The following is a 26,198-nucleotide window of genomic DNA, read 5'->3' as shown; positions in this document are numbered from 1 at the left end:
AGAGGATCATGGTAGTTACGATTTCAATTTCACTTTCTCTCTCTAACATGACATTTTTTATCTCTTAAACCTTAAATGGTAGTTTTGCTTTCTACTATACTTTCTCTATTTAGCATAACACTTGATCTCTCCTAAAACATAAATGGTAGTTTTGCCCCCTCTCTTAATTGACTCTCTCGTTGTGTCAGGAGTGTACATTGATATTCAGAAGCCTCCATAGATTTTAACTAATATTGAGAAGTCCTCATAGATTTCGACTAATTCATTTTGAGTGGATTCGGTCCATTAATAGGTAATTTATTCACGGGACTTGATTCCTAAACATTATTCATCACTTGAACCAGCCTCTGCTCGTTTCCAAAAATTGATTTAGATTAAATGATCATTAAAACAATGAAGTTGAAAGAGACCATAAAATATAAATCCATTACGTATATCGCCACCTCGATCATTAACATTACAACAATAAAATATGTAGACAGAAGATACATATAACGACTTAAATATGCGAATCTTACACAGAGAGAGAGAGGTCTTCCTAAGTTCCTATATATATATATATATATATATATGTATGTATGTATGTAATTTTTTGGGCGGTAGTTTGGGAGTCCGAAGCCTGAAATACAAGAAAGAAACGACTAAGTAAGGAGGACAATGGCGGGGGATGGAGACGCCCTCTCCGTTGACTCACTCTTCTTCTTCTTCATCTTCTTCGTTGACCGCTTCCCGCAGCCAACCAAGAAGAAGAACCAGAAGACCAACAATAACAACTGCTCCCCATTGGCCCATTCCTCTTCAATCTGCAACAAAAAGCAATTCCTTTTAACCTTTCGCCGTAAGTGAGAAAAACCGAAAGGAAAACAGAGCAAGGAATCAGTGAACTCAAACAGGGAACAGAAAAAATGAACGACCTCTTCTCTGGCTCCTTCTCCCGCTTCCGGAGCGAGCACTCCCCGGCCCACCCCGTCTCCGGGGACCTCGAGATGTCCCAGCCAGGCGGGGGCGGTGCCGGAGTCTACCTTGACAAGTTCTTCGAAGACGTTGAGTCCATCAAGGAGGAGCTCCGGGAGCTCGAGACCGTCCAGGGGGAGCTCCAGTCTTCCCACGAGAAGAGCAAGACCCTCCACGATGCTAAGGCCGTCAGGGAACTGAGGGCGAGGATGGACTCCGACGTGGGGTCTGCGCTTAGGAAGGCCAAGGTGGTCAAGGTGAGGCTGGAGGCTCTGGACAGGTCCAACGCTTCAAACCGGAGCCTTCCTGGTTGCGGCCCCGGGTCGTCGTCGGAAAGGACGAGGACTTCTGTGGTGAATGGCCTGAGGAAGAAGCTGAAGGATTCCATGGAGGGGTTCAACCACCTGAGGCAGCAGATTGCGGCGGAGTATAGGGAGACGGTGCAGCGGCGCTACTTCACCGTCACCGGAGAGAACCCCGACGAGCGGACTCTTGACCTCCTCATCTCCACCGGTGAGCTTATTAACAATCTTCTGCGCTTTAATTTACAGGGTTGACCTGAGCAGAGCAAAAGCAGTAAACATTTCCGAGAATGGTATTCTATATATAAATTTGGTGCAATTTCTATTTACAGCAACGCCGTAAGAACTCTTTTTTTTTTTTATACGAATTTTGACAAAATAAGCTCGTGAAAAATATAATCGAGCATTCTTTATAATAATCTTTACAGGGATCTCATAATGAGTTACCGCATGTGCAGGCGAGAGCGAGACCTTCCTTCAGAAGGCCATCCAGGAACAAGGCCGGGGTCAGATTATCGACACGATCCAAGAAATCCAGGAGAGGCATGATGCCGTGAATGAGATCGAGAAGAACCTAAAGGAGCTCCACCAGGTCTTCCTGGACATGGCGGTCATGGTGCATTCCCAGGGCGAGCAATTGGACGACATTGAGAGCCAGGTCGCGAGAGCTCACTCCATAGTCCAGCATGGTACCGAGAGCTTGCAGGATGCGCGGACTTACCAGAAGAGCAGCCGCAAGTGGACATGCTACGCGATCATATTACTCCTGGTCATTATTTTGTTGGTAGTCCTCTTCGTCATTGTAACTAGATAATCAATCACCGAACTTTTCGTTATTTGTATATTTTTTTTTTCCTTTTAATAACCGTTTGTTTGGAAGATCTGCGATTAATTGTTGTTATAAAGATATGATTCTTTTGCTTGGCTTATTAGCTTGAGAAGGCAGAAGTAATTGTCCGGGGAAAAGAAACTTATTCTCTTTTCTTGAAAGAAGGTGAAACGCGTACGGATTTATTTTCCGTAAAATTTTATAATTCAATTTCAAATAAAAGGAATGAATCTATACCATAGATCCGGTCGTTGTTTTTGACATCTTTTTTTGCCATATAACGGGATTGGACTCTGCCATGTCAAGTAGATTAATTGTACAACATGTACAATATTTTGAGGCGTTAAGCTCTGATTGTTTGCTCATGATTAAATCAATCATAATTCAAAAGAAAAGGGCAAAAAAAAAAAAATTGTAGGACAAAAAATATCTCATACCATATGAGATGGTGGCCTATTATACTCGATTCACCCGAACCCCGACTCCCCCTTTTAGCTCGGTGCTTGTCTCTGAGAGACGACTCTTTCGGAATCAGTAATCAAGAGACCATATTGAAGCTATTCCATTGCTCATGTTCCTTGGTTCTTGTCGGCAAACGTATTCCTTGGAGGAGGTTCCGTTGCCACTGGAAAAGCCCGTGGTTGCTCGGGAGAGAGGCCGCTGGTTTGAGGCCTTACTTGCTCAGCTGCTGCACTTCCAGCGGGGACAATATCTTGATGTACCCCACATTGGATTGTTCGCGAAGATGGTTTCATATTTACCACAATGAAACACGAGGAAAAAAAGAAATCCACTTCCCTGGAAGTACATTCATCGTGTGGCGGTGAAAATTGATGTTTCTTTTTCGAAAGTGAGTTTCAGATGAAGAAGAATATAGACTGGGGAAAGACTTCCTGCCAAGGGTCATCGCCAAGGAGAAGGACATCGTTCTCCCAGTCGACGAACAGCCTGACCTTTGAGGGTCCTCCAATTGACCTTCAAGGCCAAACATTTGGGCGACCTCACTCCGCCGCTCCTTGTAGCTGCTGAACTTTGATAAATGTCTAGTGACCTCCCCAAGGACCTTAACTTTTGAACCTGCCCAAAATTTTAATTTGGGCCAGTTTACTTGGTGATTGCGTTAAAAATAAATTTAAGAAGTAAAAACTAGAGTTTACAGGAGCAGAGATACACAATGTCAATCAATCAACACGGTCATGTGTAGCCGAAAAAAGTTAATTCATCAGTTCATGCATACCATGACCATGTTTAGAATGAATGAATGGAGATAAGAATAAATAAAATTTGCAGCAGAAAGTCGATGTCTCAGTTTGATGCTCACTCCGGTCTTTTTATCTGTTACTGTTGAAACCATTCATTCTGTTGGAGAATGTCTTGCATTAAGCTCGGACTGCGGAAACTCGAAGACCCGGAGTGAGGAAGAAATCAGGAGAAAATAAAAATTTCCTATATTTTCAGGATTTCTTATTATCTCATAAGAAAAAATATTCTAGAAAATATTCCGAAAGTGATATTAGGATACCTTTGGAGATATTATGATATATTCTTTTATAAGTCCTATAGTAAAAGGTCTCTTGGTGCTGCGAAACCATGGGTCCTTGGGGCAGGTGAGAAATCACTTGGTCGATGATGGCGTGATCTTCTCGAGAAAATCTCTAGGTTATCTTCTTGAAGTCTCGATTTAGAGTGAGAGGATTGAGAGAATTGAGAGATCGGATTAGACGCTTATCGGGATTGAGTTTTGTAATGGGGCTAGGATTAAGAGAAATCTATGAGTGCTGTAATATCATGTTTATCGATCTAGTAGATTCTCCTGATTGAGTGTTTTACCACGTATATTCGGTGTTCGATTTATTTTTCTCCGTGATCTCATCTCGTGCTATAAGCATCTTGTCGCAACCCATTCTGTGTGCTTAATTTCCCGTGGCTTCACTAAATTTATACTCTCAAATAATTTTGATATGATCTTTTCAGAATCTATAACTAAACCCCCTTGAATCAGTGGCTGAATGCATGCATGATGCCAAAAATCAACCAGTTTAAAAAAGAAGAAGAAAAAAGTACATTGGAGTAAGTTTCTTTTACGTGCCTTCACAAAGGTTCCCGTGGATGGGTTTACTTGATCCACATGCTCAGGGGACGGCAAGAAACCTTGCTCATCCACGCAACTCGAAGTCGTTATATCTGAATTAAGCGGAAAATCTGTGCCTGTTGCAGTAGTGGCGAAATCCGAAGCGGCAAATGGCATGGCAACGAATCATTCTCACCGCCAATTCTCCTCAGATGCTGCATCCCATTTTGCCGCATAAAGGATGAAGAATCGATGTTGACACCGAACAGTAGATTGCTCTGTGGGTCAGCTGCAGAACCTTGATAAGCAGCGGGAGCAGAGTATTCTCTTCCTGGAAAAGGGAGGCTTGCAAGCTCGGACAGACGCGCAGTGAATTAACCAGAGGCTCGGATGGAACTACCAGGGGTCCCTGTTCTCGTTGAAACTGTTGGTTGCCTCCTCCAACTCATTCGAGCTAAATGTTCGGGTGCGGTCCACAAAATTTCCTTCTCTGGAAGAGACCTCCTGCTGCTGCCTGATGACTTTGCATAACCACATGGCTAGACGAAACAAAAACATTGCTCGGAGTCCAGTGCCAATCCCCGAGAAATTCCTATCATTATTATAATCTTCTAGAAAGATTTCGACTTAAATTCAATTATTTCTGACTTCCAGTTTGGAGAATCTTTAATATTGATTAGGTGACATTGTGCATAAAACTTAACAGCATTACCCATAGCAATGAATTTGGCAACCTTTGTGCGTTCCTTGCAATGATAGCCTCCAATAGTATTCACGCACCTCTTCGATCTATGGGCAAATGTTCGGGTCGTCACATTTCTTGTTAGAGCAAAATTACTAGTTTGTCCCTTCTCTTGCAGCCCAGCGAGCCCGCTTTCACAGTTCCTATGACCATCCCTAAACCAGCTCCTTCCTTGGCAATGTGATATGAGTTAAAAGGTTAGATTGTTAAAAAAAAAATAGTTGGGGTTGATTTTGTAATTATATATAATCAGAGACCAACGTGTCAAATTTTGGAGTAAGTAGTTATTGGCAGTTAAAGTCCGTTAAACAAAAGTGGAGTCTCTCTCTCCTTCCCGTCTTCTTTCCCTCTTCTCCCGTGTTGGCGTATCACAACGAAGCAGCAGCCTCAAGAACCTTGGCTCGCCGCCTGTGTGCTTCCTGTGCAACAGAACGTAGCTCCACCACCTGTTGCCCCGCCCTGTGCTGCTTCCTGACCAGCGGCAACTTGGTCCCGAATCCTTCTTCACGGTAAGCTCAGTCCTGCTCATATATGGACTGACTCATCCGATGGACGTTATCCATTAATGCAGAGATGTTTTTGCTCGAGTTTCTTGATTCGGAGATGTTTTTGCTCGAATTTAATTCACGGCTTAAATCTGAGTCTAAGATGCGGGTTCAGCTATATGATGAAGTCTTGAGCAATCTAAACATGTATGTTGGCATGGTTCTTGATCACTAGAGGTGACGTTTAGAATGTGGGCTAAGTCAAGTGATGATTTCTTGAATGGCCTGGAGAGTCTTTGCTCGGTTTCGATGATTAGAAGTCATGTAGGAGTAGGGGCTGAGTTGTGAAACGATTCCTTGATTGCTGGATATCGATGGTTAGAAGCTGGGGCTATAATGATTTCTTGATCGATTGTTTTGGTCTTTTCTGCACAATAAGTCCTTTTTCCTGCTGCAACCTCTGGTCGAGTTTCCTCTTTTCACCGGCCCTCTTCTTCCAACTTAGACTATGTATATAGTGTTCATCGATACCCAATTTCTAACTTCCCATTGATGTTAACATCGGGTTTGTTATTCAGTTCTTTCGAATACTGGTCATCATTATTACATTTACTTCCTTGATGAACACAGTAAATACTCCAGGTTTTACGTTGTTAAATCTCGATCTGATATACTTAGTGTTTTTCGAGCATTTCGTCTTTAAATTGAGAATCTCCATGGACGTCGAATTAAGTATTTTCAATTAGATGGTACAAAAGAGTTTCTCTCTACAGATTTCCAGTCTGAATCGCAGAACAATGGTATCTTCCACCGTATCTCATGTCCTCATGTTCCTCAACAGAACGGCTCTGTTGAACGCAAACACCATCATATTGTTGAAATGAGACCCACATTACTTTCTCACTCTTCCATTCCACTGAAATTTTGGGATTTTGCCTTCGAAACAACAGTGTACCTTATTAATAGGTTACCTACAAAATCCCTTGGTTTCAAATCTCCTTTCGTGGTACTTCATGGTAGTCCACCTGATTACTCTAACTTACGGGTGTTTGGGTGCCTCCGCTATCCTTATTTACGTCCTTACACAATCCATAAGTTAGAACATCGATCTCAACCATGTGTCTTCCTTGGATATCCTTACCATTATCAGGGATATCGATGTATGAATCCTATCACTGGTCACATCTTTCTATCTACTCAAATTGTTTTCGATGAGCGTTCCTTTACTTTCAGGACAGGTGGGCCTATCTCGGTGGATGCTAGTTGGTCCTCTTCTAGCCCCGCACTTGCTACTGGTATGTCTATCCCTCCTCTTCAAGTAACACTTCCACTTATATTCCCATTCCCTCATCTATTTCTATACCATTTCATGTGCCTAGAAGTCATGCCACCCTACTTCTTGAGTTGCATGTTCCTGCTCCTAAAATTCATGACCAATCCACTGAGTCTGGAGTTCCGGCTGAGGATGCCATGGGTAATGATGTTGCACTTGCTACTCAAAACACTCATAGGATGATAACACGGTTAAGGATGGTATTCTGCCTCCTCCTCGGTTCACCACATCTCGCCATCCTTCTGTTTTCTCTGTTTCTGTTGCTTTGCAGGAACTCAGACCTTTGCACAGGCTCATAAACACTATGCTTGGCGGGCAACAATGGAGGAGGAGTATTTGGCATTACTCCAGAATCATACCTAGGATCTCATCCCGCCATCTCCTACGCAGAATGTGGTTGGCTACAAATGGGTTTATCGCATTAAAAAGAAGACGGATGACACCATTGACAGCTATAAGGCTTGATTGGTGGCAAAGGGTTTTAATTAGAGAAAAGGAGTCGACTATTCGGAGACGTTTAGTCCAGTTATCAAGCCGGTTACTATTCGAACAGTACTCTCTATTGTCGTCTCCTCTTAGTGGCCGATTTGACAACTGGACGTGAAGAATGCATTTCTTCATGGGCATCTCACTGAGGAGGTTTATATTTCTCAACCTCCCAGCTTCATCGATGCTTCTTGTCCTGATTATGTCTGTCGACTCCGTTGATCTCTCTACGGGCTCAAACAAACCCCCGAGCCTGGTTTCAGCATCTCAATACCTATCTTTAGAGACTTGGGTTTTCAGATTCTAAAGTTGATCCCTCACTGTTTATTCTACGGGGACCTAATTATCTTGTCTATCTTTTCGTCTATGTTGATGATATCATCCTGACGGGAACTCCAGGTGCACCCTTTTATTCCATAATTACTATCTTACAATAGGAATTTCCCATGAAGGACCTCAGTCTTCTTCACTTCTTTCTTGGGATGGAGGCTCGCACTGATGGTACTGGACTTTACCTCACACAGTTCAAGTACATTCATGATATCCTAGCTCGCACTTCTATGCTGGAGTACAAGCCTATCAGCTCCCCAGTCTCATCAGGATCTCGGCTTTCTCTTCATGATGGGGATCTATTTCAGGATCATTCTCTCTACATGAGTGTGGTCGGTAGACTCTAGTATTTCTCGCTCACCGGACCTGACATTGCATATGCGGTAAATCAGGTCTGTCAGTTTATGCATTGTCCAACTACTGCTCACTAGATGGCAGTGAAACGTATCTTACGATATATCAATGGTACAATTACCTACAGTCTTCATATTCGCCCAGGCCCTATCTCATCTATTCATGGCTTTTTTGATATTGATTGGGCTGGTAACCTTGATAATCGTCGCTTTGTCAGTGGTTTCATTGTCTTTCTTGGCTCCAATCCCTTCTCTTGGAGCACCAAAAAGCAGAGGACAGTCGTCCGGTCGAGTACTGAGTCTGAGTGCAAGAGTCTCGCCAATGCCACTATTGAGATGTTATGTCTCTAGTCTCTACTTTGAGAACTCAGGGTTTCGCAGTGTCACCCTCCGATTTTTTGGTATGACAATATCTCTGTGATTTATCTTATGGCAAATCCCATCTTTCATGCTCGGACCAAGCATATTGAGATTGACTATCACTTTGTGCGGGAGCGTTTCATGCGCAAGCACCTATCTATTCGCTTCATTAACTCCGATGATCAGCTAGATGATGCACTCACCAAGGGCTTATCTTCTTCTCGCTTTGTTGACATCCACTCCAAGCTTCACATGGCAAAGTCCCTGTTCGGCTTGTGGGGTAGTAATAGAGAATATTAGCATTAATAATTATCATTAATGCTTACCATGTACAGATCATATATTTTAGTCGTGTATATATAGTTTCCATACTGATAACTAGCTTTTATACTTAGATCTTTGTATACCACTATTTATTCTAATGAATTTCACCTAACAATGTAAGTGAGAATTCAACCAAGTCTTTAAGTGTCAATGAGAAAGTCTTAACGTGACAGCTTTTATTATTAATTTGTTTATTATTTTCTTTTATGATGCTTAGGCATGCTCTCGTGGTTCATCTCGAGGGGTCATTGATTCATTATATTGCTAGAATAAGTCTAGCAAGTATAAATAGCTACGAGGCTCTAATGACTCGATTGTTGAAGGTATGGCGTTCATCATCTGGGGTATATGCTCGCGCGGTTCCCCACGGGTTTTGACCCAATTCCATAATTCCTTGGCCCAACAAAAATATCGCTCGATAATATGATCAAAATATGGAAGAATTGAGCCCTTTGAAGTTTCTATTGAAGATATGTGTATTTCATTAGCAAAAGTGGACATTCTTGAAATTGATATCCCTATAAGACGTGTGGTTGGACATGGAAGGGAGTTAGTGATCGGGCGAGTTTACAGTTCAGATATCTTAGCCTAGACGACTTCATATATACTACTATCCATTACATCCGGTCGCAGCACTGGGAAGTATAATCGACATTGCAGCGCAGGCAGGCGCAGCTGTAAAACTATTGCGTCGAACGTAACCATAACGTTCACTGCATGAATGAGGATGGAGATTTGGGCAATGGTTTGCCTATGTAGTCTGCTTAAATGCAGTTTCACGAGTTTTAATCGAAAGGGCAGGAGGGGGGACGAAGACGATGACGATGACGATGACGATAACCAAAACATCCAACTCTCCTGGAGGTACCCCTTCTTTTGGGACATCATTATCATCTGAGGTTCGAGACACCTAGAGCTAGACCAAAGCTCTAGGAAGGCTCATATACTCTGTCAAATCCAAACTAGTCCTTGGTAACAACAATCGACACTCTGATCTCATTTCATCCTTCGTTTATGCTCTTTCCAGTTTACTGAATTGTTCATTCTTGGTATGCAGCTCCTGAAAATGGTCAACACTTTCATCCCATTGTTGAAGAAAAAACCACGACCTAGATTGCGACACAAAATGACTCATGGAGCTTGGAAGAATGTCACAACCATGTTAAGAGCTACAACACCCTCCCCCAGCTGAAACCAAACCCAATAGTTGGATCCCTTTTAGTTTCTATTAAAGGGTCACGAACAGTCTCTGCTTATGCAAAAGCGTACAAAATGTTGTTCTTCTTTCTTCGTAGGTATTATCCGTGTGTACACTTGATCTAGAACAGTCGATGCAACCTTAGCCTACTAGCCAGTGCCAATATAGTCCTAGTTCGACTTCGAGCACCCTGAAGGTCTTCCACTTTGTGATGCTAACTCCATAAAACCCTAATATTGGAAAAGTCTTAGCACCATGTTTGACTGATGTGATAGAATAAGAAGTATAGAGCCGTATCGTTTAACATGGTCACATCTTATATCGTGATTCAATTCGGGGATACTATTCATTCTATTAAACCAAATGAGGTCTTCGAACGCTGCAGGTTAAAGACAGACCTTCAAGTTTTGTGCCGCAATGGCCATAAGGGATTGCTTATGTTGCAGAAGAAGAAAGACTTTAAAAATGCACTTCAGCGTACTTAATCGATAGTACAATCGTGAATGTTGTATGTGTGGATTAGTATACTATATATGGGCTTTGGAACTATCATAGTTTCCAACTTAATCACTGTAAAAATCTACACAACACAGTCAAGTATATTTATTTATCACAAAAGATTTTTAAAATAAGGAGAAATATAATAAGTATTAACGTAGTTTAACTTAATCAATTGAGGCTGCGTTTGGACGTCAGAATAAGATAGGAAATAAAAAGAGGAAATGATAACATTTTAATCCTAAGGATAACTTTAATCATAGTTTGGAGCAAACTAGGATATCTATACTGGATATAGTCATGCACTGACTAATATACCCTCAATTTATTTACGCATCATTAACAATAATACAGACGGAGCAAAAGAAAAAAATAAAAATAAGGATAATACATGCGTATGATTTGTCCCATTTTTTCTTTTTTTTCAATTTCTTAAAATATTTTTTGGAAAATTGAGAAAAGAAAAGGAAGAAAAATAAAAAGAAAATAGATGGCCGACATACACGTGGATGATTTGTCCCCTAAATCTCAAAATACACGTGTATGATTTATCCCCATTTTCTTTTCCTTTTTTAATTTATTAAAATATTTTTTTGGAAAACTGAAAAAAGGGGAAAAAATTTAATAAAAGAAAATGTCGAAGAGAAAAGAATGGGGGAACGGTTTTGGGAGAAATTTCCACCATTTTGAAGCACGGACAGATTATTGGAGAGAACGAGCAAAACAACGAAGAATCTCTGAGCCTGAGCTGCGGCTATGGCGACTGTACGGATGATAGGCAAGTCGCCTTCCTCGAAGCTCCACTGTCATTCCTCCCCCTCCCCTTCCTGCCTTTCCCTAACAGATTATTGTATCTGACTAGCGCCTCATATGGTCCGCTTCTTTTTCTGTGAGACAGATATAGCAGTCAACTTCACGGGTCAGGCATTTCACCAAACATCTCGAGCTCATTCCTCTGAACCCCACATTTTCTTTGCTCCCTCATTTGATGATACTATTATCTTTGATGTGTTCATGAATTGGGTCTGATCGCACAGATGGGATGTTCAAGGGAATCTATAATGGCAAGCAGTGCCATGCTCCCGACATTGTTACGGTCTTGAACAGAGCTTGGACTGCTGGCGTTGAGCGCATCATTGTGAGCATAATATCCCTTCATTTGCTGCACAGAACATGGTTTACTTGAAGAATGCATTCATTTTCTTCTTAAAAATAGAAAATTCTGTGAACAATGGTTGTCTCACATATGTTCCCGAGCTTGCAGAAGCCGTTTTATAAGAACAAAGGTCTTTAATCATAGGTGACTGGTGGATCGCTGGAGGAATCACGGGAAGCTCTTGCAATTGCAGAAACTGATGGTATGTCTGTGTGTTATTTGCGTGTCCTAGAATCCGCTCCACAGAACCTCTCCCATTTGATATAAGTTAGACTCGCTGATGTGACGGATTGATGTTCGTGTTAGGGAGACTTTATTGTACGGTTGGAGTGCACCCAACCAGATGCAAGGTGCCCTCTCATTTGTTGAATTCCTGTCGTTCCTCGTTTGTTTAATATTTATCTTGATACATCTGTGCATTGTGGTCCTCTCGGTCTATTCAGGAATTTGAAGATAGTGGGGATCCAGAAAACCATTTCCAGGCACTACTCTTGTTGGCTAAAGAGGGAAAACGAAAGGGAAAAGTGAGCCCGATCTTACTCTTCTCTAGCTTCATTTTCAAAGGTTTCTACTTGAGTAGGATTTTTGGCCAAACATTTCTTTGGGATTCAATAAGTAAGTTGCTATTTTTTTGATGACATGCTACTGAAAAACCTCCACTTTGGAATTCTTTAGTGCGGGACTTCTTCCACGAGTTGATGATTTCCTTTACTTACTTACAAGAGAAATTTCCGTATGTTACATGGTTTTGTAAGCAAATCATTCACTTCCTCTGTGAAAGGTGGTGGCAGTTGGTGAATGTGGATTAGACTATGACAGACTCCACTTTTGCCCTGCTGAGATTCAAAAGAAGTACGTAAGGCTTGAGGTGATAAGTACTCATCAAGCTTGTAATTCTATTCACAATGTCTCATTGACCATCTGATCATCTCATGCTGCATCTTTCAAAAATAGGTACTTTGAGAAGCAGTTTGAATTAGCATATGCGACGAAGCTCCCAATGTTTCTTCATATGCGTGCAGCTGCTGAAGACTTCTGCGAAATCGTCGAGAGAAACAAGGACAGGTGAAATTGAGTGCTTTCCTGTATAATGTAATATCTTGCTGTAGGTAGTATGTCGTTGGCTTTATTTTCCCCTTTTCCCTTTAAAGCAAGAAAGAACTTTTTCTTAGTCTGTAATCCAAAGCAACAGAACATAGCGAACTTCTGACCTTTACAGGGTAAGATCTTATTGTCAATGCTTGTCAGAAATGCTTTCATGAGCATTCGATGATTGCATTTGCCCATAACATAGTATTTTGTAGTGGGATATTTCATTTTCCAATTCTGATGCCAGGTTCTGTGCGGGGGTGGCGCATTCATTCACTGGGACTTCAGAAGAACGTGATAAGCTTCTTTCATTTGAAAATATGTACATAGGTTTATAAGCTCTCCTTTCTCTCCTGCAATCTTTGGGTTGTACAGTTTCCTCACGGTGGCAGGCATACAAATTATGAAGACTGATTAACTTCATTTCACCAATAGCCATGAGTCAGCTTCTACATTTTCTGGACGTTCTGTTAATTTCCTTTGGATACTTAGCAGGTGTCAATGGTTGTTCTCTGAAGACTGCAGAGAATATTGATGTTGTAAAGGGTCTGCCTTTGGAGAGAGTGATGATTGAAACAGATTCTCCCTATTGTGAAGTCAAGAGCACCCATGCAGGTATTGGTCATGTTAAGACCGTCTGGCCTTCCAAGAAGAAAGAGAGGTATGATCAGGAGAGCATAGTCAAAGGTCGGAATGAACCTTGTTTAGTTCGGTGAGCATCAATTTTAAAACTTTTACTTCAGCTGGAAATATATGCTGCTGCAGTTGAGTTTCATTCAATTCGAATGCCCTTGCATATAATCAATGTATGTGCAGGCAAGTTCTTGAGGTGGTTGCTGGTTGTAAAGGTATCGAAGACATAAATCAACTCGGTAACACTTTGTACCATAACACATGCAGGTAACTTGATACTGGCATTTTCAGTAAACTCTTTTTATTCAATGTTTATATCAAACTTTTTGTTTGCTCTATAACTTATTGGTCAAGCTGATAGAAGGAACTCTCTCCATGGGAGAAATCAAGAGTATGTTTCCGAGTTCCGCTGAAATCAACAATCGTGGTGCAGGGTTTTCTTTCCTCAAGACTTGGATACTGCAGCGGATGCTCTTCTAGCAGGAAGTCCAACCCAGCCAACCAAATGACATCCTCAAACTTGCATGTCTTACCTATACAATTTCCCATGCTCTCCTTCAAAGAGCAAAGGAAGAACTCTTTTCAATGCATACTTAATTTTGATCACTTCATAGTTGGCTGATCTTGAACAGCCTATAAGTAGCAATGCTAGTTCTGTTGTGTGATATCGAAGCTGAACCAATATTTCATTCTCCTTACCTTTCATAAGAGGACTGCCAAATTGTAAAATCTATCAGGTAGTTGTCAATTTTCACAAGTCGAAACCGTGAGATATCCTGAAAGAGGGACGTAACGCCATATCCCACTCAAGAAATCTCTTAATGAACTGTCGATAACAAATGCTTATCAACATATCATGCCTCCTAAAATTACGGAACCCCCAGGAGCTCATCAATCTATTAGGGCTTCAACTTGCATCGGCAGCAGGGTCTGATTGGCGAGCAGTATAATGCTGGAGCATTAGTTGGCTGGTTCAAGATTTCCCAAGAAACAACTGTGAGGGAGCCCGACAAAATCGTCTCAAAATATCAAAATGCCTTCAATTATAAGATCAGGCGGTGATACTTGACGCCAACTCGGAGCCCTCAGGGCTGCTCTCAGCATTGCTTTGTACAGGAGGAGGAGATGATGCTCTTTCCGCCGCTAAATTCAACCGTAAAGGCCTCCCTTCCACCTCCTATTTGCATAATACATGCAAAACAGACCAAAGAGCGCAACAAATGATAATTAAAACGTATAGCTTCTGGAATTGAATCAGACAAGTCATGCGTTAACATATATTCAAAAGGGAAAACTGATCATTTGGCAAGAACTGGACAGTTTAATGTGCTTAAGTGCAGATACGGCATTTCTCCATACAGGACATGTAAGGGATTGATTCCCGGTTGGAAAGGATTTCTATGGTTTTCAAAGTTACAAATCAAACAAACATAAACTATCAGTGGGCGCGGTAGTTCAGTCATTCTTACCACTCCATTCATCGCATTTAAAGCTGACTCCACAGCCTCTGCAGACTCGAAGGATATGAAGCCAAATCCTCGTGACCTTCCTGAGTTCCTGTCATAGATGACTTTTGTGCTCAAAAGCCCCGGTTGGTCTGCAAATGCATCTCTAAGGCCCTGTGAGGTCAAACCCCACCCGAGGTTCCCTGCATAGATCTTGTGTGGGCTGTCCACGAAGCCACGATTGCTGCTTCTGATCTTCGGGCCCATTACTTCTCTCTCGCCTCCTCTCGGCACTTCCGGGAAGTTTACCTTAACTGTTCTGCCTCCAACTTGCTGACATAAACAGTAAAAATCAAAATCATGAGCATCGATTGTTACCGTTTTGATGTTACAGTGAAGAAAAAACTTACCAGATCTCCTAATCTAAGTATAATGTCACCAACTCAAGCACATTCGGGTATCTCATAGTGATCATAACCTCTACCAAACCTTAGCACGGATAATGAAATTGAATAGATGCATTATCCAATGCAACCTGGCTCACAAACTTCACCCAGAAACAGAACCAACGACTTACCGATCCATCGAACATTCGGATCGCCTCGTTAGCCTCTTCTATGCTCCCCATGGTAACAAATGCAAAACCTCTGCTCCTGTCGGTGACTCTGTCGTACACAACCTATACACATTCACCCACAAAAGAAAGGACGAAATGATCAAGCCTGTGAGACTTCCAACATAGCAAAGAATTCAACTTTCCTGTCAAAGCAATTGAAAGAACATGTGAGGAAAAATGAAAAATACAACAATGTGCTACAACAAACAAACACAACAAAGCTCCGCACGAACAAGAAACAAGAACAAACCAATGCAAGCACAACAAACCCGAGCAGCTGGCAAGTAGCAATATCGAAACAATCATCTCAAAAGTTTCTCATTCGCAAACATTAAACTCTTCCATTCAAACAACCGATTAATAACCTGATGAAACAATACAGACATGAGCAGGCAACAACCTCCAAGATTGTCGTCATTTAACGCTTGGTCCAACAGCTGAAAGACAAGCAGCTAAGAAAGCAAACAACCCCTAAGACAAACGAGTAACGACCAACTCGACGATCTCCATGTAGAAAGTTCAGGTTCGAAGACAATCAGACAAGAATTGCAAATGAACAAACCTCCACATTTACAACACGACCAGCCTCTTGAAAAACCTCTAGGAGCTGCGAAGAGGTCATAGAATACGGCAAATTCCCGACATACAGCCTCCCGTACTCGCCGGACCCTGACACCTTCTGCCCCTCTTCTTCCTGGCTATCTTCTACCTGGCTCCCGTACTCCTCTGTTTCTGGGCTTTCCTCCCCGGAGACATCCGTGCTGTCACCACCCTCGGCCTCAAAGCCATCGAACGCGGCAGAGAACAAGCGGTGCTTCGGAAGGGAGAGGAGGCTGAGGGAGGCAACAATGGCGGGCTGGGACTTGAGCGAGAGGGAGTAGGACCTGTTGGGTGCTGGGCGGTGCTGGCTGGAAGAAGGGAAGGGGATCGAGAAGGGGATGAAGGAGAGCTTGGTGGAGATAGAAGAGGGAGCAGAGGGCGGTGAGGTCAGGGACATGAGTGATGCGGACATTGTTGCAGGGCGGATGAGAAGGAATGATGAAGAGAAGACGATGAAGTTGTTCTGAAAGAGAAGATTTTTCTCCTCTCTTTGTCCTGCTGAAGAATGTTGAGATGAAGAAGAAGAAAACGGGATAAGGTTTGGTCCATGCACCCCATCAATATCGAGCCGAACCGGACAGAAAAATAGTTTTTTTTTTTTCTTTTTCCAGCGAGATCACGATATATTTACAACTCGATTAAAATATCACTCAATCCTTAGGTTTTCCATTTGATTCCGATCCCTTGTGTGCTAGCAAAACCTTCGTTAGTCATTTACACCTTATCTCGTGATTTAAAGTTAATTTCTTTCAGATTTCAATTTTCAGACAGGATTCAATTTCAAGGCTCGAAGTTGACATAGAAACTCGAGCTTAGTCTATCGTACAATGCATTTGGCTGTCCTCGACCTTAAAATCGAACTCGAACACAGCATGTTGCAATCAGACTTCAGAGGCAGTAGCATTAACCATCACAGACTAATTTACATTAGATTCATTCACCCGTAACTGCAGGAAATCCAGTCATAAATAACAATTCTTAGCACAAACCTGACTTCTAAACCATTCCTAGGATGACACACAAAGCACGACACAAATACTACTACTTGTTTGGTGTTCCAAACTGTTCATCGACGGGTTTGTTACTGACAACCCATTGTTATTACAATCGCCTGTTCTATTAGATAGGGTTTGCTTTGAGGTGCCTCTCGCCGCGAACGAACCGAAAGACAAGCCCCAATGCTGGATGAGCCAAGAATGATTTGCCTATTAAAGCAACCAAATGGGCAGCCGTACAATCCTTCGAACTGAAGTCCAAAGCGGTTCTCCCGAGGGAAAACCATCGGAAAGCTTCTCCATTTGGTTGCCCTAAAGGAACGGGGGATTGGCGATGATGGGAAAACCCATGCACCAACCTAACCCCCACCGGTTCCTATGGTTTCAGACTTAGAGGTCACGGCAGTCATCAGCTGCCGTGACCCAAGTGCTAGGCTTCACGATACTGTGACCGGTATCGATCATGCCGTTAAGTGGGAGAAAGTGGAGAGGTGGACGGAGGAAATTCATCGAGAGCCTGCCAAGATCTTCCCGAGCATAAGTATTGCTGGTGACCTCAGTGGATCCTGAGAGGCTTGTGATGGAACCATTTGCTCCTCTGGGCGAGCTCAGCGTCCCACTGTCAGACTGGAGGACTTCGGACCCCTGAGAGCCCGTGGGCCGCTCAGGCGGTTTGAAGTCCTTTTCAAGGTCGGCTTCTCCTTTACAACTGGGCAGATTCTTTGTGTTCAGAAAGCGGCCGCCGCAGCCCCGTGGCCGACGCATAGCATGAAGATGACGCGATTCATGCATATAAGGCTGTCATTGAAATCAAGAACACGATCACTATTATTGTGACAAAAACGTATACGAACAAACTGTGCTTGCGAGTCCCATGATATCAAGCAATCTTACCTTCCGAACTCGATTTTGTTTGTTCTTAAGCTCAGCCTTTGCACGACGCTCCCGACTCTTCATGATAGCGTGGTACTGCTTGGGATTCACAAATATCGGGACATCGTTGGTCCCAAGATCCAGGGGTAGCATGATTCGGCCCTAAGAACATTAAAACTTAGAGTCATTCGTTGGAAAATGGATAATTGCCAAAGTACCTTCTATTCTAGACAGAAATATATGGCACGCTTTCTTATACGTAGCCAAACTTCTACCTTGAAATATATACATATGTCCAATCCAAACATAATGAAATCCTTATACAATTAGTATAGGGGAGACTCACCGACAGTTGAGGTCCGTGAGCTGAGAGGACTCCATAACATGGATCCACATAGGGATACTTTGCACATATCTACATTTGTATGAACACGAATTCAGCATGAATAGCCTCAAGCTTACACAAATAAAATGAAATTTAATTTTCTCTCGAGGGCGGGAACATTTGTAGTTTCCAAATGAGTAATTACCATTGGCTGACTAAATCCCGGCTCGAAACGAGAGCAATATTCCGGAAGAGCTGCATGAGATTTCAGACCATCCCCTGAAGTTTGAGTCACCAGAAATGGGTAAGATATAACTTTGATATCAAGACCATGACCCTCATAATACGTAATAAACTACAGCTCTGATTAGGCAAAATTTTTTAAATAAATAAATTGACATTGAATATACTTGAAATGGTAGAAACTAACTGGGAATGAAAAACTCCCTCCATGGCAAAAGAGAGAAGACTATCAATCGCCGTCATGGTAATTAGGACCAATACAAAAACATGAGAATGAGCGCCAAATTCAAAATTTTATGGATGCCATTGAAATTTCTTAAGTTTTGTAGATATTTCAGTAGCTCGTATATACCAAGAACTTCAGCTTATCAAAACATCATGGTAATCATATCCCAATAATTTACTTAAGATGGACCAAGGCTGCTTAGAACCATAAGCTTAATGGATCATTTATTCCATCATTCCAAATGAATTATATATACATTTTTAAAATACACAAGCTTGCGTACACAATTCCAGACAGTTTCCTGGAGATTTTCTCATTGCACCAATTCTGGTTCCCAAATTTCACATCCATACTAGGAAGAAATTTGAGCTCTTAAATTGAGCTATCAAATTTGGCCCTGCAGAGATAAGTGCTGAAAGACAATCTCTAAACAAGTGAAAGCAAGAAGGCTGAATGGATAATGTACAGCAGACAGCATTGCTCCAATCAAACAACTCAATTGCATCATTTTGGATCTAAATAATGACCATGTTCACCTGCCCTGTTCCTTTCCGTCAAAACCTAGTAGTAACATCGACCATATAGAGCGTCAATGTTAATATCTGCTAATATCACTGCAATCACCTAAGGTATACCGTATATGGACTAACATCTAATTTCTTCCATGATACAATGAACTGTCAAAGAAGTCCAAGAGTTCGGGTTCATACTACAAAATCAATTCTCTCTACTAGGAAATTAGACTTGCAGGAATTAACTCCCCCGAAAAAGAGGTTCGAGAGAGGACAAATATACATGGAAGTAACATCACTAAGCTGAGAAAGCTAAAGGTGAAGGTTACCAGAAAAGATGGACTGAGTTACACTTCCTTTATCGGCACTCTGTTTCGTGCCTTGCTCCGCTTGCTTCGAAGCAGCAAAGTGGTCCCCACACCCAGTTCGTTCCAGCTGAGAAGAGTTCGATTGAAATGACTGAGCTCCATAGCCAGCACCCCACCAAAGGCCCGGAGCCAGAGGGGAAGAAAGCTGCCCAGCTGAATTGTGCATAATCCCTTCATGTTCCTTAAAGTAGACAGCTTCCGTAGTCATAATTTCTTGATTCCTCAACTGGGATCAGTCGAACCACATACTGTAATGCAAGAATGGGAATTTCTCAACGTTTTGCAAAATAGGAAAGACCCGGAACTCAAAATTTCTTTAACAGGATTTGTTGCCAGAGATCTGGAGTCAAGAACTGGCTTCTAGTAGCCATCCAATAGTTCAGATAAAAATTCAAAAAAAAAAGAACCACACACACACAAATGATGGGTCAGCTCTTCTGCACAGGATATTGTAACATATCCCCCCCGACAACAACCTGGAATCGATTCCACTGACTATCCCGAAACAACAATTTCCAAACTTTACAACGACAGACAGCGATGAAGATCATATAAGCAGGACCCAACAGAGAAGGAAGTCAGAAGAATCAGAGAGCTCACTTACAAACGGATATGGCCGAGCAGAAGCAGAAGCGACGAGGGGGAGGAAGTTGGGGAGCTTCAAGCAGAGAACCCCATTTGTTAGGAGCCGTGTCGGTATAATCTCAAGCAGAGAAACAGGGAGGGAGAGGGAGGGGGAAGAGAGAGAGATGAGCGGGGGAAGAGAAGAGAGGAGGGATGGACGGGCGATAAATGCTTACAAGTGTATGCGAGCTCAGAGGAAGCAGCCAATGATCTCTCCCTTTCATGGCTGTCCTTCGTATTCTGTGCTCCAAAAAAAAAAAAGGGGGGACACTGTGGAAGGGAAAGTAGAGGAAATCCATCCTCTTCTCTTTGCTTTCTTTATGCTAAAAAAGATAAAAGGAAAAAGTATTAAAAAACCCCATATTGTTTAAGTTTGGGAAAAAAAAATTAAATTTTCAGATTTTTCAAGGGATAATTAACAAATTTTGATTTATTTTGTGAGATACAAAGGACTTCATCGATAATTTTTTCGTCATTTTTATCTCAAATTTTTTTGTCATTATAACTCTTAAACTTTTAATTTTTTTCGATTTGATCCTAAAATTCGAGAAAAAAAAAGGAAGAGTTTAGGACCTCCGATCGGTGATCCCAACCCCATCACGGAGGTCGCCTGCACCCACAGAGAATGCCAGCAACCATGGAGGTGGGGTCGGGATTCTCGGTTGGCAGCCCCAGCCCCCGAATCGATCGGGATCTCGAGTTTGAGTTCTCAGTCGATTCGGGAGATGGGGTCACCAATCGACAATCTCAATCCCACCCTCGAGGTTTATGGCATTATGTGGGTGCAGGCGACCTCCATGATAACATTGGATATGTTTGTACCTTTCCCAATATAAATTTTTTTCCGGATCTGTAAATTTTGTACGGATTTTCTTTAAAGAAATGCTCTGTCGGATGGAATTGGAATGGAATGTGGCATTGAGCCCAAAGTTGGAGGAGGGAGGTGCCTTTTGCTTATGCTTCAACATTTGGACATTCCACATGAGGTAACTTTCGAATGTTGGTACATTCCTTCATGTTTTACTGTATTTAGCAACAACCAACATGGAATAACCCAGCTTGCTTCTTTCAGTTTGCCTCGGTGTCTCTCACCGCAGTTACGGCCGACATTGGTTAATCATTTTCTATTACTGACGCTACTGGAGAACGCAGAAATTATTATCCAATGTGCATTTACATTACAAAAATTCGACACAGGAAGCAGATGGATAAACCTGTGATTTTGTATTTGCTATCTCTATAATCAGAGACAACATGCCCAAGCTCAATTTTGTTAGAGAACTATCATTCTTTTTATCCAGTGATTGATGATGAACAATAATTTAAAAAGTGCGCATAGATAGGAAACTCTATCCTCGGTGATTTTGAGATCGAAGCGGATGAGTATGGCTTTCGCTATTTCTTTTGTTCTTCGACTTTACGATCCCTTTATTGCATCAAAAAGTCATTTAAAAAAAAAAAAAAAGGGAATAGAAAGGAGGATGAGGAGGTGAAAGGATCAAGCATTATAGCAAAAGAGAGTCGGTAGTCCATGTGGAAATTAATGCATGGTGCAGATAGAAAGGTAATATTAGATACCGGTTGTGATGGAATGATCGATATTACTCGGTCGTACTAATTACTTCGATGTTTCAATTAAAAGGCACAAAACAATACTCTCCCGGTAAGAATGTTTATTTCCGTTTCGCGATACAACATTAGTTCTGCTTCCGATCGAGTCCACTGGTGAGAATTGGCCGGGTATAACAGAGTTTTCTTCTAGAAGTTTGAGATCTAGCTACTTATATATGTACATTCTTGACCGGCCATCAATAGTTTACATATGCATCGATCGTGCTGGGAAGATGCCCTACAATTTATATCAGTAAACAAATGCTGGCACCGTGACTTGTCTTTTAATTCCTTTGCATTCTCTTATGTATACTTTTAGCGATCAATCACAATGATAAGGATCCAACAAAAATAATAGCTAATGATAAGGACTGGTGAACCAAACCAAAAATCAAAATCCAAGCCAAAAAAACAGCTCCTGGTAGCTTGCCATCCATAAAAAAAAAAATTCATCGAATTTCATAGCGGTCATCCTAACTCAGATATTCTCGATATTTATATGTGCTTATATCAAGGTTATTAAATAGTTATAATTAAGATCATTGGGCCTAATTGTACACGTTAAATCGAAATTTATGGGTCTAATTAACATGAAGATATCTAATGGTCAGCATATATATATATATACATATACATATATTGTAATGGAAGCCAAAGTGCAATATTAACATCTATAGCTAAAATCAATTACTATATAAAAGTGATGATATATGTGAGGATATTTATTTGTAGCTTTACTTAACCGGAACGCTTGGGTGTGACACCAATTAGCTAGAGGGCCCAATATATAATTTATGTCAAAGGCTAATAATTTGATCGTGTGAAGGTCCTAAATTAATGAAAACCCGAATTAAATCATTGTCACCAAAAAGAAATAAAGAAGAAGAAAACGCGAGAGAGAATTGAAAATTAACTGCTCGTGTACTTTGGAAGTACTAATTATACGTGTACATATCTACAAACGGGCCCGGTTGCCGTGTCTTGTCTTTGTCAGGGTAGGTTTAAAGGGTTTGGCTGAACAGATTTTTTTTTCCTTTTAATTTCATGCAAAATCACATATAATGTATATTGAAACTGTATATTGTATTTGTTTTGTTTCATAAATATCACATATAATGTATATTGAAACTATATATGTGTTTGTCGTGCCTTGTCTCTGTCAATGTGTGTGTGAGTGTATATATGAATATATTTGTGATGGTTTCCTCTGGTTCTTGAAATATACCACGACATATATTTTCACAAGAATATTGCCTGGATTGTGGAGCTCAAACCCTAATCTAATGGAAATATAAGTAGATACCTAAGGAGCTAATTATAGGTAATATAGATATATATATATATATATATCATTATGATTCTCGAAACGGACAATAAAATTCTTTTGTTTGTCCAAGATCATAAAAACAGGTCGGTATTTGGTAATATAGCTAGATTGAACGCATTCCGAGAATCGATCCATCGCGCATTCATTTGCCTTGGAAAACTGCACTGATATATAGCCACGAACATGTTCCATCAATTGACTAGTAACTAGCTAGGACATATAGAAACCCAAGAAATTACCCATGACATTCTTATTTCGCTCACTAATTAATTAAGAGAATAACATATAAGTACACGATCATATATAAAATAATTCCGTGCATATAATCAAGTAAATTAATACTGCAGAATTTGATCTATAGGGCCTTTATTACAAGGCTATAGACTCAACTTACTTGGTGCGATAGAAATGTCATAATTTAGGTCGACATCGACAATCAATCAATTCATTCCCTTTGCGATGTATACATCTTTACTTGCTTTCTAACCTCTGTCTTACTTCTTTTGGCTAGTTACGCTTTTTACTCATCCTTTGCTTTTTTTGGTTATATAAATATAAGAGATTTATTAGAACAATTATTGCAGTCAGTTTTTAAAAGTATAATACTAATTTAGCCTGTGATTATCGCAGTTTCAGTAAGATTTAAGAACCCTATTATGGCAAGTATACGAGCTTATCACATCACTGAAATGGCAATGCAATTAGCAAAGATAATCATTCATCGATATATTATTATTCAAAAGACATGGAGAACACCAACTCAGCCAAAAAAAAAGAGAGAAAGAAAAAAATCTATTGCCGAATTTTAATTTTCTATAATAAAAAAGGGAAAAACATCGATAGGCCATTTGGTTTGATATAATCTTCAGACTTTTCTGGAAAAATTCGAACTATCCATCGTATTTTATATTTTTACTAGTTGCAAAGCTAACTTTTGTAATAACTTTCATGATTTAAAACTTTACAATGGTCGGCAAGATTTCGCATCCATAACACATTGAATTCTTATATTACAATGAGATTATAATAATAGGAACCCACATCTCATCCTTATAAAAGTAAATCATATATATATATATATATATTATGACCTACATTTTCAGCAATCCACTATATTTACCAAACATAATAATCTTATATTTCATCTTAGAATGAAGGGAAAATAATTCTAAGTAAATCTTTTAATGTAATCTTCATGGTCATATTGTAATATAATAATACTCGAACCATATGCCCCCTAAGGGGGGCATGAGGCATTTGGTTCGATGCAAGGCAAGAACTTAGCATTGCAGTTTGACAGTATTTGGTTACAATAAGCTAATCATTGTAATCATTTTTTCAAGTTTAAATTTTACAATTATGATCGGTAAAGATTTTGCATCAAAAACACTGAAATTTTCAAATTACAATTATGGGATTTACATCTTATTATTGTAGAAATAAATGATATATTATACTTGATTATGTTATAAATTCCCAATATTCTAAATATATTTACTAAATACAACCATCTTATATTTCGGCTTTCAATTCATGAAAAATGATTCATAATTGAATTTTTCCTTTTTCACACTCTTTGTAATTTGATATTATTCGAACCAAATGCCTGTAAATTTATGAGCATGTTCAAGATAAATAAATTCGACAATTTGCAATGTTGAAGTTTTTCATGATTAATCTATAGAAGCATAAATCGAAATCCGAGAATTAATTAGAAAAATTAGTTAGCAAAAGAAATTGCACGATAAGGATTACATGGAAGGTTAATTCATACATCGCATTCTCCATGCTAATAAATTACGCGTTTTACTTTTACTAGAAGATTAAGACGATGACAAAAAAAAAATTTCATAACTTACGAGATCCTCATGGTCCATGGACTCTAAAAATATCAATATAATCTAAATATTTTGTGACAATCAATATTTCTTCGGGAAAAATGTAGATATATATTATTAATATTAAGTCAACCGTGTACACATCTAGGTATGAGATCGATGGTCCAAAAATCAATCGGGATCGATTTCTCTCCTTCATCATTTCATCAAAGCACTGAGATATTATTATTATTATTATTTTTCGGTGCAAAGCACGGAGATATTTTGTGAGATATTATGTGAGATATTATAGTTGCAATTTTGCACTCTTTTACTTTAAGAAAAATGGGGTGGTCCGAGTCACCGCTCCCTCTCTCCTCTCTTTTTTGCTGAATCCTCTCTCTTCTCTCCTGACCAATTCCCATGTTTTTACTCGGAATTTTTTGCCGATCTTTGTTATATGTAAAGCTTTATTTATTTTTTGTTTTTAAAATTATAATTTTATCCAATTCAATTCTCCTCCAAATTCAATAATATAACTATTACTATTTTACTTTTTTATCATTTAATAATAATCTTTCGCTCGTATTTTTTTCATAACTATTTTTTATAATCAATTTTTTAATAATTAATTTCACATTTTCTTTTTATAATTAATTTTAATAATAAATTTTCAATTTACATTCACATTTATATATACATATTCAAATACGTTAAGATATTTATTTATATTTGTAATTATTACATAATATCAAATTAAGTTAAATCACTTATTCAATTTGAAAACGTAAACCAATCGCAAGCTAAGGATGTGTTTATTTTCGGAAAAATATTCAACTCAACTCAACTTACCTCTAAGTCAAGATCACAATCATTACTTTTTTTATTTTTTAAATTTTTTTAACCATTCAATTTAATTTTTAATACTAAATTCTCTCAACTATTCATTACTTTTTCACAATTCAACAACACAATCATTATTTAATCATTATTTTCTCTCAATTATTTATTACTTTTTCACACTTTTTTCTTATAATTCAACCATATAATCATTATAAACCAATTAAAATCAAAACTCAACTCAACTTAACTCTCAATCCAAACGCACTCTAAGCTTTCGGAGGAAGCCGATAATCAACAGTAATAATTAAAACACAAAAAACAAAAAAGCCCGGGTGGCTCCCACTAAAACCCCTCTTATGGGGTTGTGACGCATGCCACGTGTACGGTGCATGATGAGATTGGAACGCACGAGGTGGACCCCAACTCTCTCTCTCTGTCTACCTATGTTCTTGACCCCATCACATCTCTATCCCGCCAACCTTCATCACAACACTCGTCCCACCACCCCTTACCTTACCTCTGTTCTTTGATTGGATTGGAGTCATTTGTCTTCTGTAACGGGCAAAGCAGATTGGTATTGAATTCTTGGTTTATGCATAAGGCTTTTATTGCTTTTTTTTTTTCTGATAG

General features: G+C 40.0%; 4 protein-coding genes across 8 annotated transcripts; 2 read left to right on the top strand and 2 right to left on the bottom strand.

Moving 5' to 3' along the window:
- Positions 1 to 678: 678 nt before the first annotated feature.
- Positions 679 to 2,309, top strand: LOC116208289 (syntaxin-121-like). Its single transcript, XM_031541647.1, has 2 exons — positions 679 to 1,467; positions 1,715 to 2,309. Exons 1-2 carry the CDS (start codon positions 906 to 908, stop codon positions 2,068 to 2,070), a joined length of 918 nt encoding a protein of 305 aa, XP_031397507.1. The 5' UTR covers positions 679 to 905; the 3' UTR covers positions 2,071 to 2,309.
- An 8,589-nt stretch (positions 2,310 to 10,898) lies between these two features.
- Positions 10,899 to 13,848, top strand: LOC116208288 (putative deoxyribonuclease TATDN1). Of its 4 annotated transcripts, none has more exons than XM_031541646.1 (12): positions 10,899 to 11,043; positions 11,164 to 11,184; positions 11,303 to 11,403; positions 11,566 to 11,623; positions 11,728 to 11,771; positions 11,865 to 11,945; positions 12,203 to 12,273; positions 12,376 to 12,486; positions 12,758 to 12,804; positions 13,006 to 13,222; positions 13,327 to 13,410; positions 13,577 to 13,848. In XM_031541646.1, exons 1-12 carry the CDS (start codon positions 11,022 to 11,024, stop codon positions 13,650 to 13,652), a joined length of 933 nt encoding a protein of 310 aa, XP_031397506.1. In that variant the 5' UTR covers positions 10,899 to 11,021; the 3' UTR covers positions 13,653 to 13,848. The 4 variants fall into 4 exon arrangements, with proteins under 4 accessions (XP_031397506.1, XP_031397505.1, XP_031397502.1 ...); XM_031541645.1 differs by having other exon boundaries at positions 13,003 to 13,222; XM_031541642.1 differs by having other exon boundaries at positions 12,758 to 12,840; positions 13,003 to 13,222.
- LOC116208287 (RNA-binding protein CP33, chloroplastic) lies at positions 13,811 to 16,325 on the bottom strand. Its single transcript, XM_031541641.1, has 4 exons — positions 15,767 to 16,325; positions 15,166 to 15,267; positions 14,613 to 14,921; positions 13,811 to 14,320 (listed from the first exon to the last, which is right to left on the bottom strand). Exons 1-4 carry the CDS (start codon positions 16,214 to 16,216, stop codon positions 14,195 to 14,197), a joined length of 987 nt encoding a protein of 328 aa, XP_031397501.1. The 5' UTR covers positions 16,217 to 16,325; the 3' UTR covers positions 13,811 to 14,194.
- Positions 16,326 to 16,679: 354 nt separating this feature from the next.
- On the bottom strand, positions 16,680 to 20,169 carry LOC116209538 (nuclear transcription factor Y subunit A-10-like). Of its 2 annotated transcripts, none has more exons than XM_031543194.1 (6): positions 19,951 to 20,166; positions 19,308 to 19,594; positions 18,203 to 18,276; positions 18,019 to 18,087; positions 17,694 to 17,834; positions 16,680 to 17,597 (listed from the first exon to the last, which is right to left on the bottom strand). In XM_031543194.1, the coding sequence occupies exons 2-6, from the start codon at positions 19,552 to 19,554 to the stop codon at positions 17,190 to 17,192; spliced, it is 939 nt and encodes a 312-aa protein (XP_031399054.1). In that variant the 5' UTR covers positions 19,555 to 19,594; positions 19,951 to 20,166; the 3' UTR covers positions 16,680 to 17,189. The 2 variants fall into 2 exon arrangements, with proteins under 2 accessions (XP_031399054.1, XP_031399053.1); XM_031543193.1 differs by having other exon boundaries at positions 17,180 to 17,597; positions 19,947 to 20,169.
- Positions 20,170 to 26,198: the final 6,029 nt, after the last annotated feature.

Source organism: Punica granatum, chromosome 5 (assembly GCF_007655135.1).
Source record: "Punica granatum isolate Tunisia-2019 chromosome 5, ASM765513v2, whole genome shotgun sequence".
NCBI classification, from domain to species: Eukaryota; Viridiplantae; Streptophyta; class Magnoliopsida; order Myrtales; family Lythraceae; genus Punica; species Punica granatum.
The sequence above is the reverse complement of the archived record's forward strand: the minus strand, read 5'-3'. Positions and strand labels throughout refer to the sequence as shown.

What these genes read in the sequence shown, in the direction of transcription:
- LOC116208289 (XM_031541647.1), top strand. Translation starts at nt 906, where the DNA reads ATGAACGACCTCTTCTCTGGCTCCTTCTCCCGCTTCCGGAGCGAGCAC. An exon ending in TGACCTCCTCATCTCCACCG is followed by an intron (nt 1,468 to 1,714) that starts GTGAGCTTATTA and finishes CCGCATGTGCAG; the next exon opens with GCGAGAGCGAGACCTTCCTT.
- LOC116208288 (XM_031541642.1), top strand. Translation starts at nt 11,022, where the DNA reads ATGGCGACTGTACGGATGATAG. An exon ending in TGCACCCAACCAGATGCAAG is followed by an intron (nt 11,772 to 11,864) that starts GTGCCCTCTCAT and finishes CGGTCTATTCAG; the next exon opens with GAATTTGAAGATAGTGGGGA. An exon ending in AGGGAAAACGAAAGGGAAAA is followed by an intron (nt 11,946 to 12,202) that starts GTGAGCCCGATC and finishes CCTCTGTGAAAG; the next exon opens with GTGGTGGCAGTTGGTGAATG.
- LOC116208287 (XM_031541641.1), bottom strand. Translation starts at nt 16,216, where the DNA reads ATGTCCGCATCACTCATGTCCCTGACCTCACCGCCCTCTGCTCCCTCT. An exon ending in GTCGTGTTGTAAATGTGGAG is followed by an intron (nt 15,268 to 15,766) that starts GTTTGTTCATTT and finishes GAATGTGTATAG; the next exon opens with GTTGTGTACGACAGAGTCAC. An exon ending in TCCGAATGTTCGATGGATCG is followed by an intron (nt 14,922 to 15,165) that starts GTAAGTCGTTGG and finishes TGTTTATGTCAG; the next exon opens with CAAGTTGGAGGCAGAACAGT.
- LOC116209538 (XM_031543193.1), bottom strand. Translation starts at nt 19,554, where the DNA reads ATGACTACGGAAGCTGTCTACTTTAAGGAACATGAAGGGATTATGCAC. An exon ending in CTCACGGACCTCAACTGTCG is followed by an intron (nt 17,835 to 18,018) that starts GTGAGTCTCCCC and finishes TAATGTTCTTAG; the next exon opens with GGCCGAATCATGCTACCCCT. An exon ending in AACAAAATCGAGTTCGGAAG is followed by an intron (nt 17,598 to 17,693) that starts GTAAGATTGCTT and finishes TTTCAATGACAG; the next exon opens with CCTTATATGCATGAATCGCG.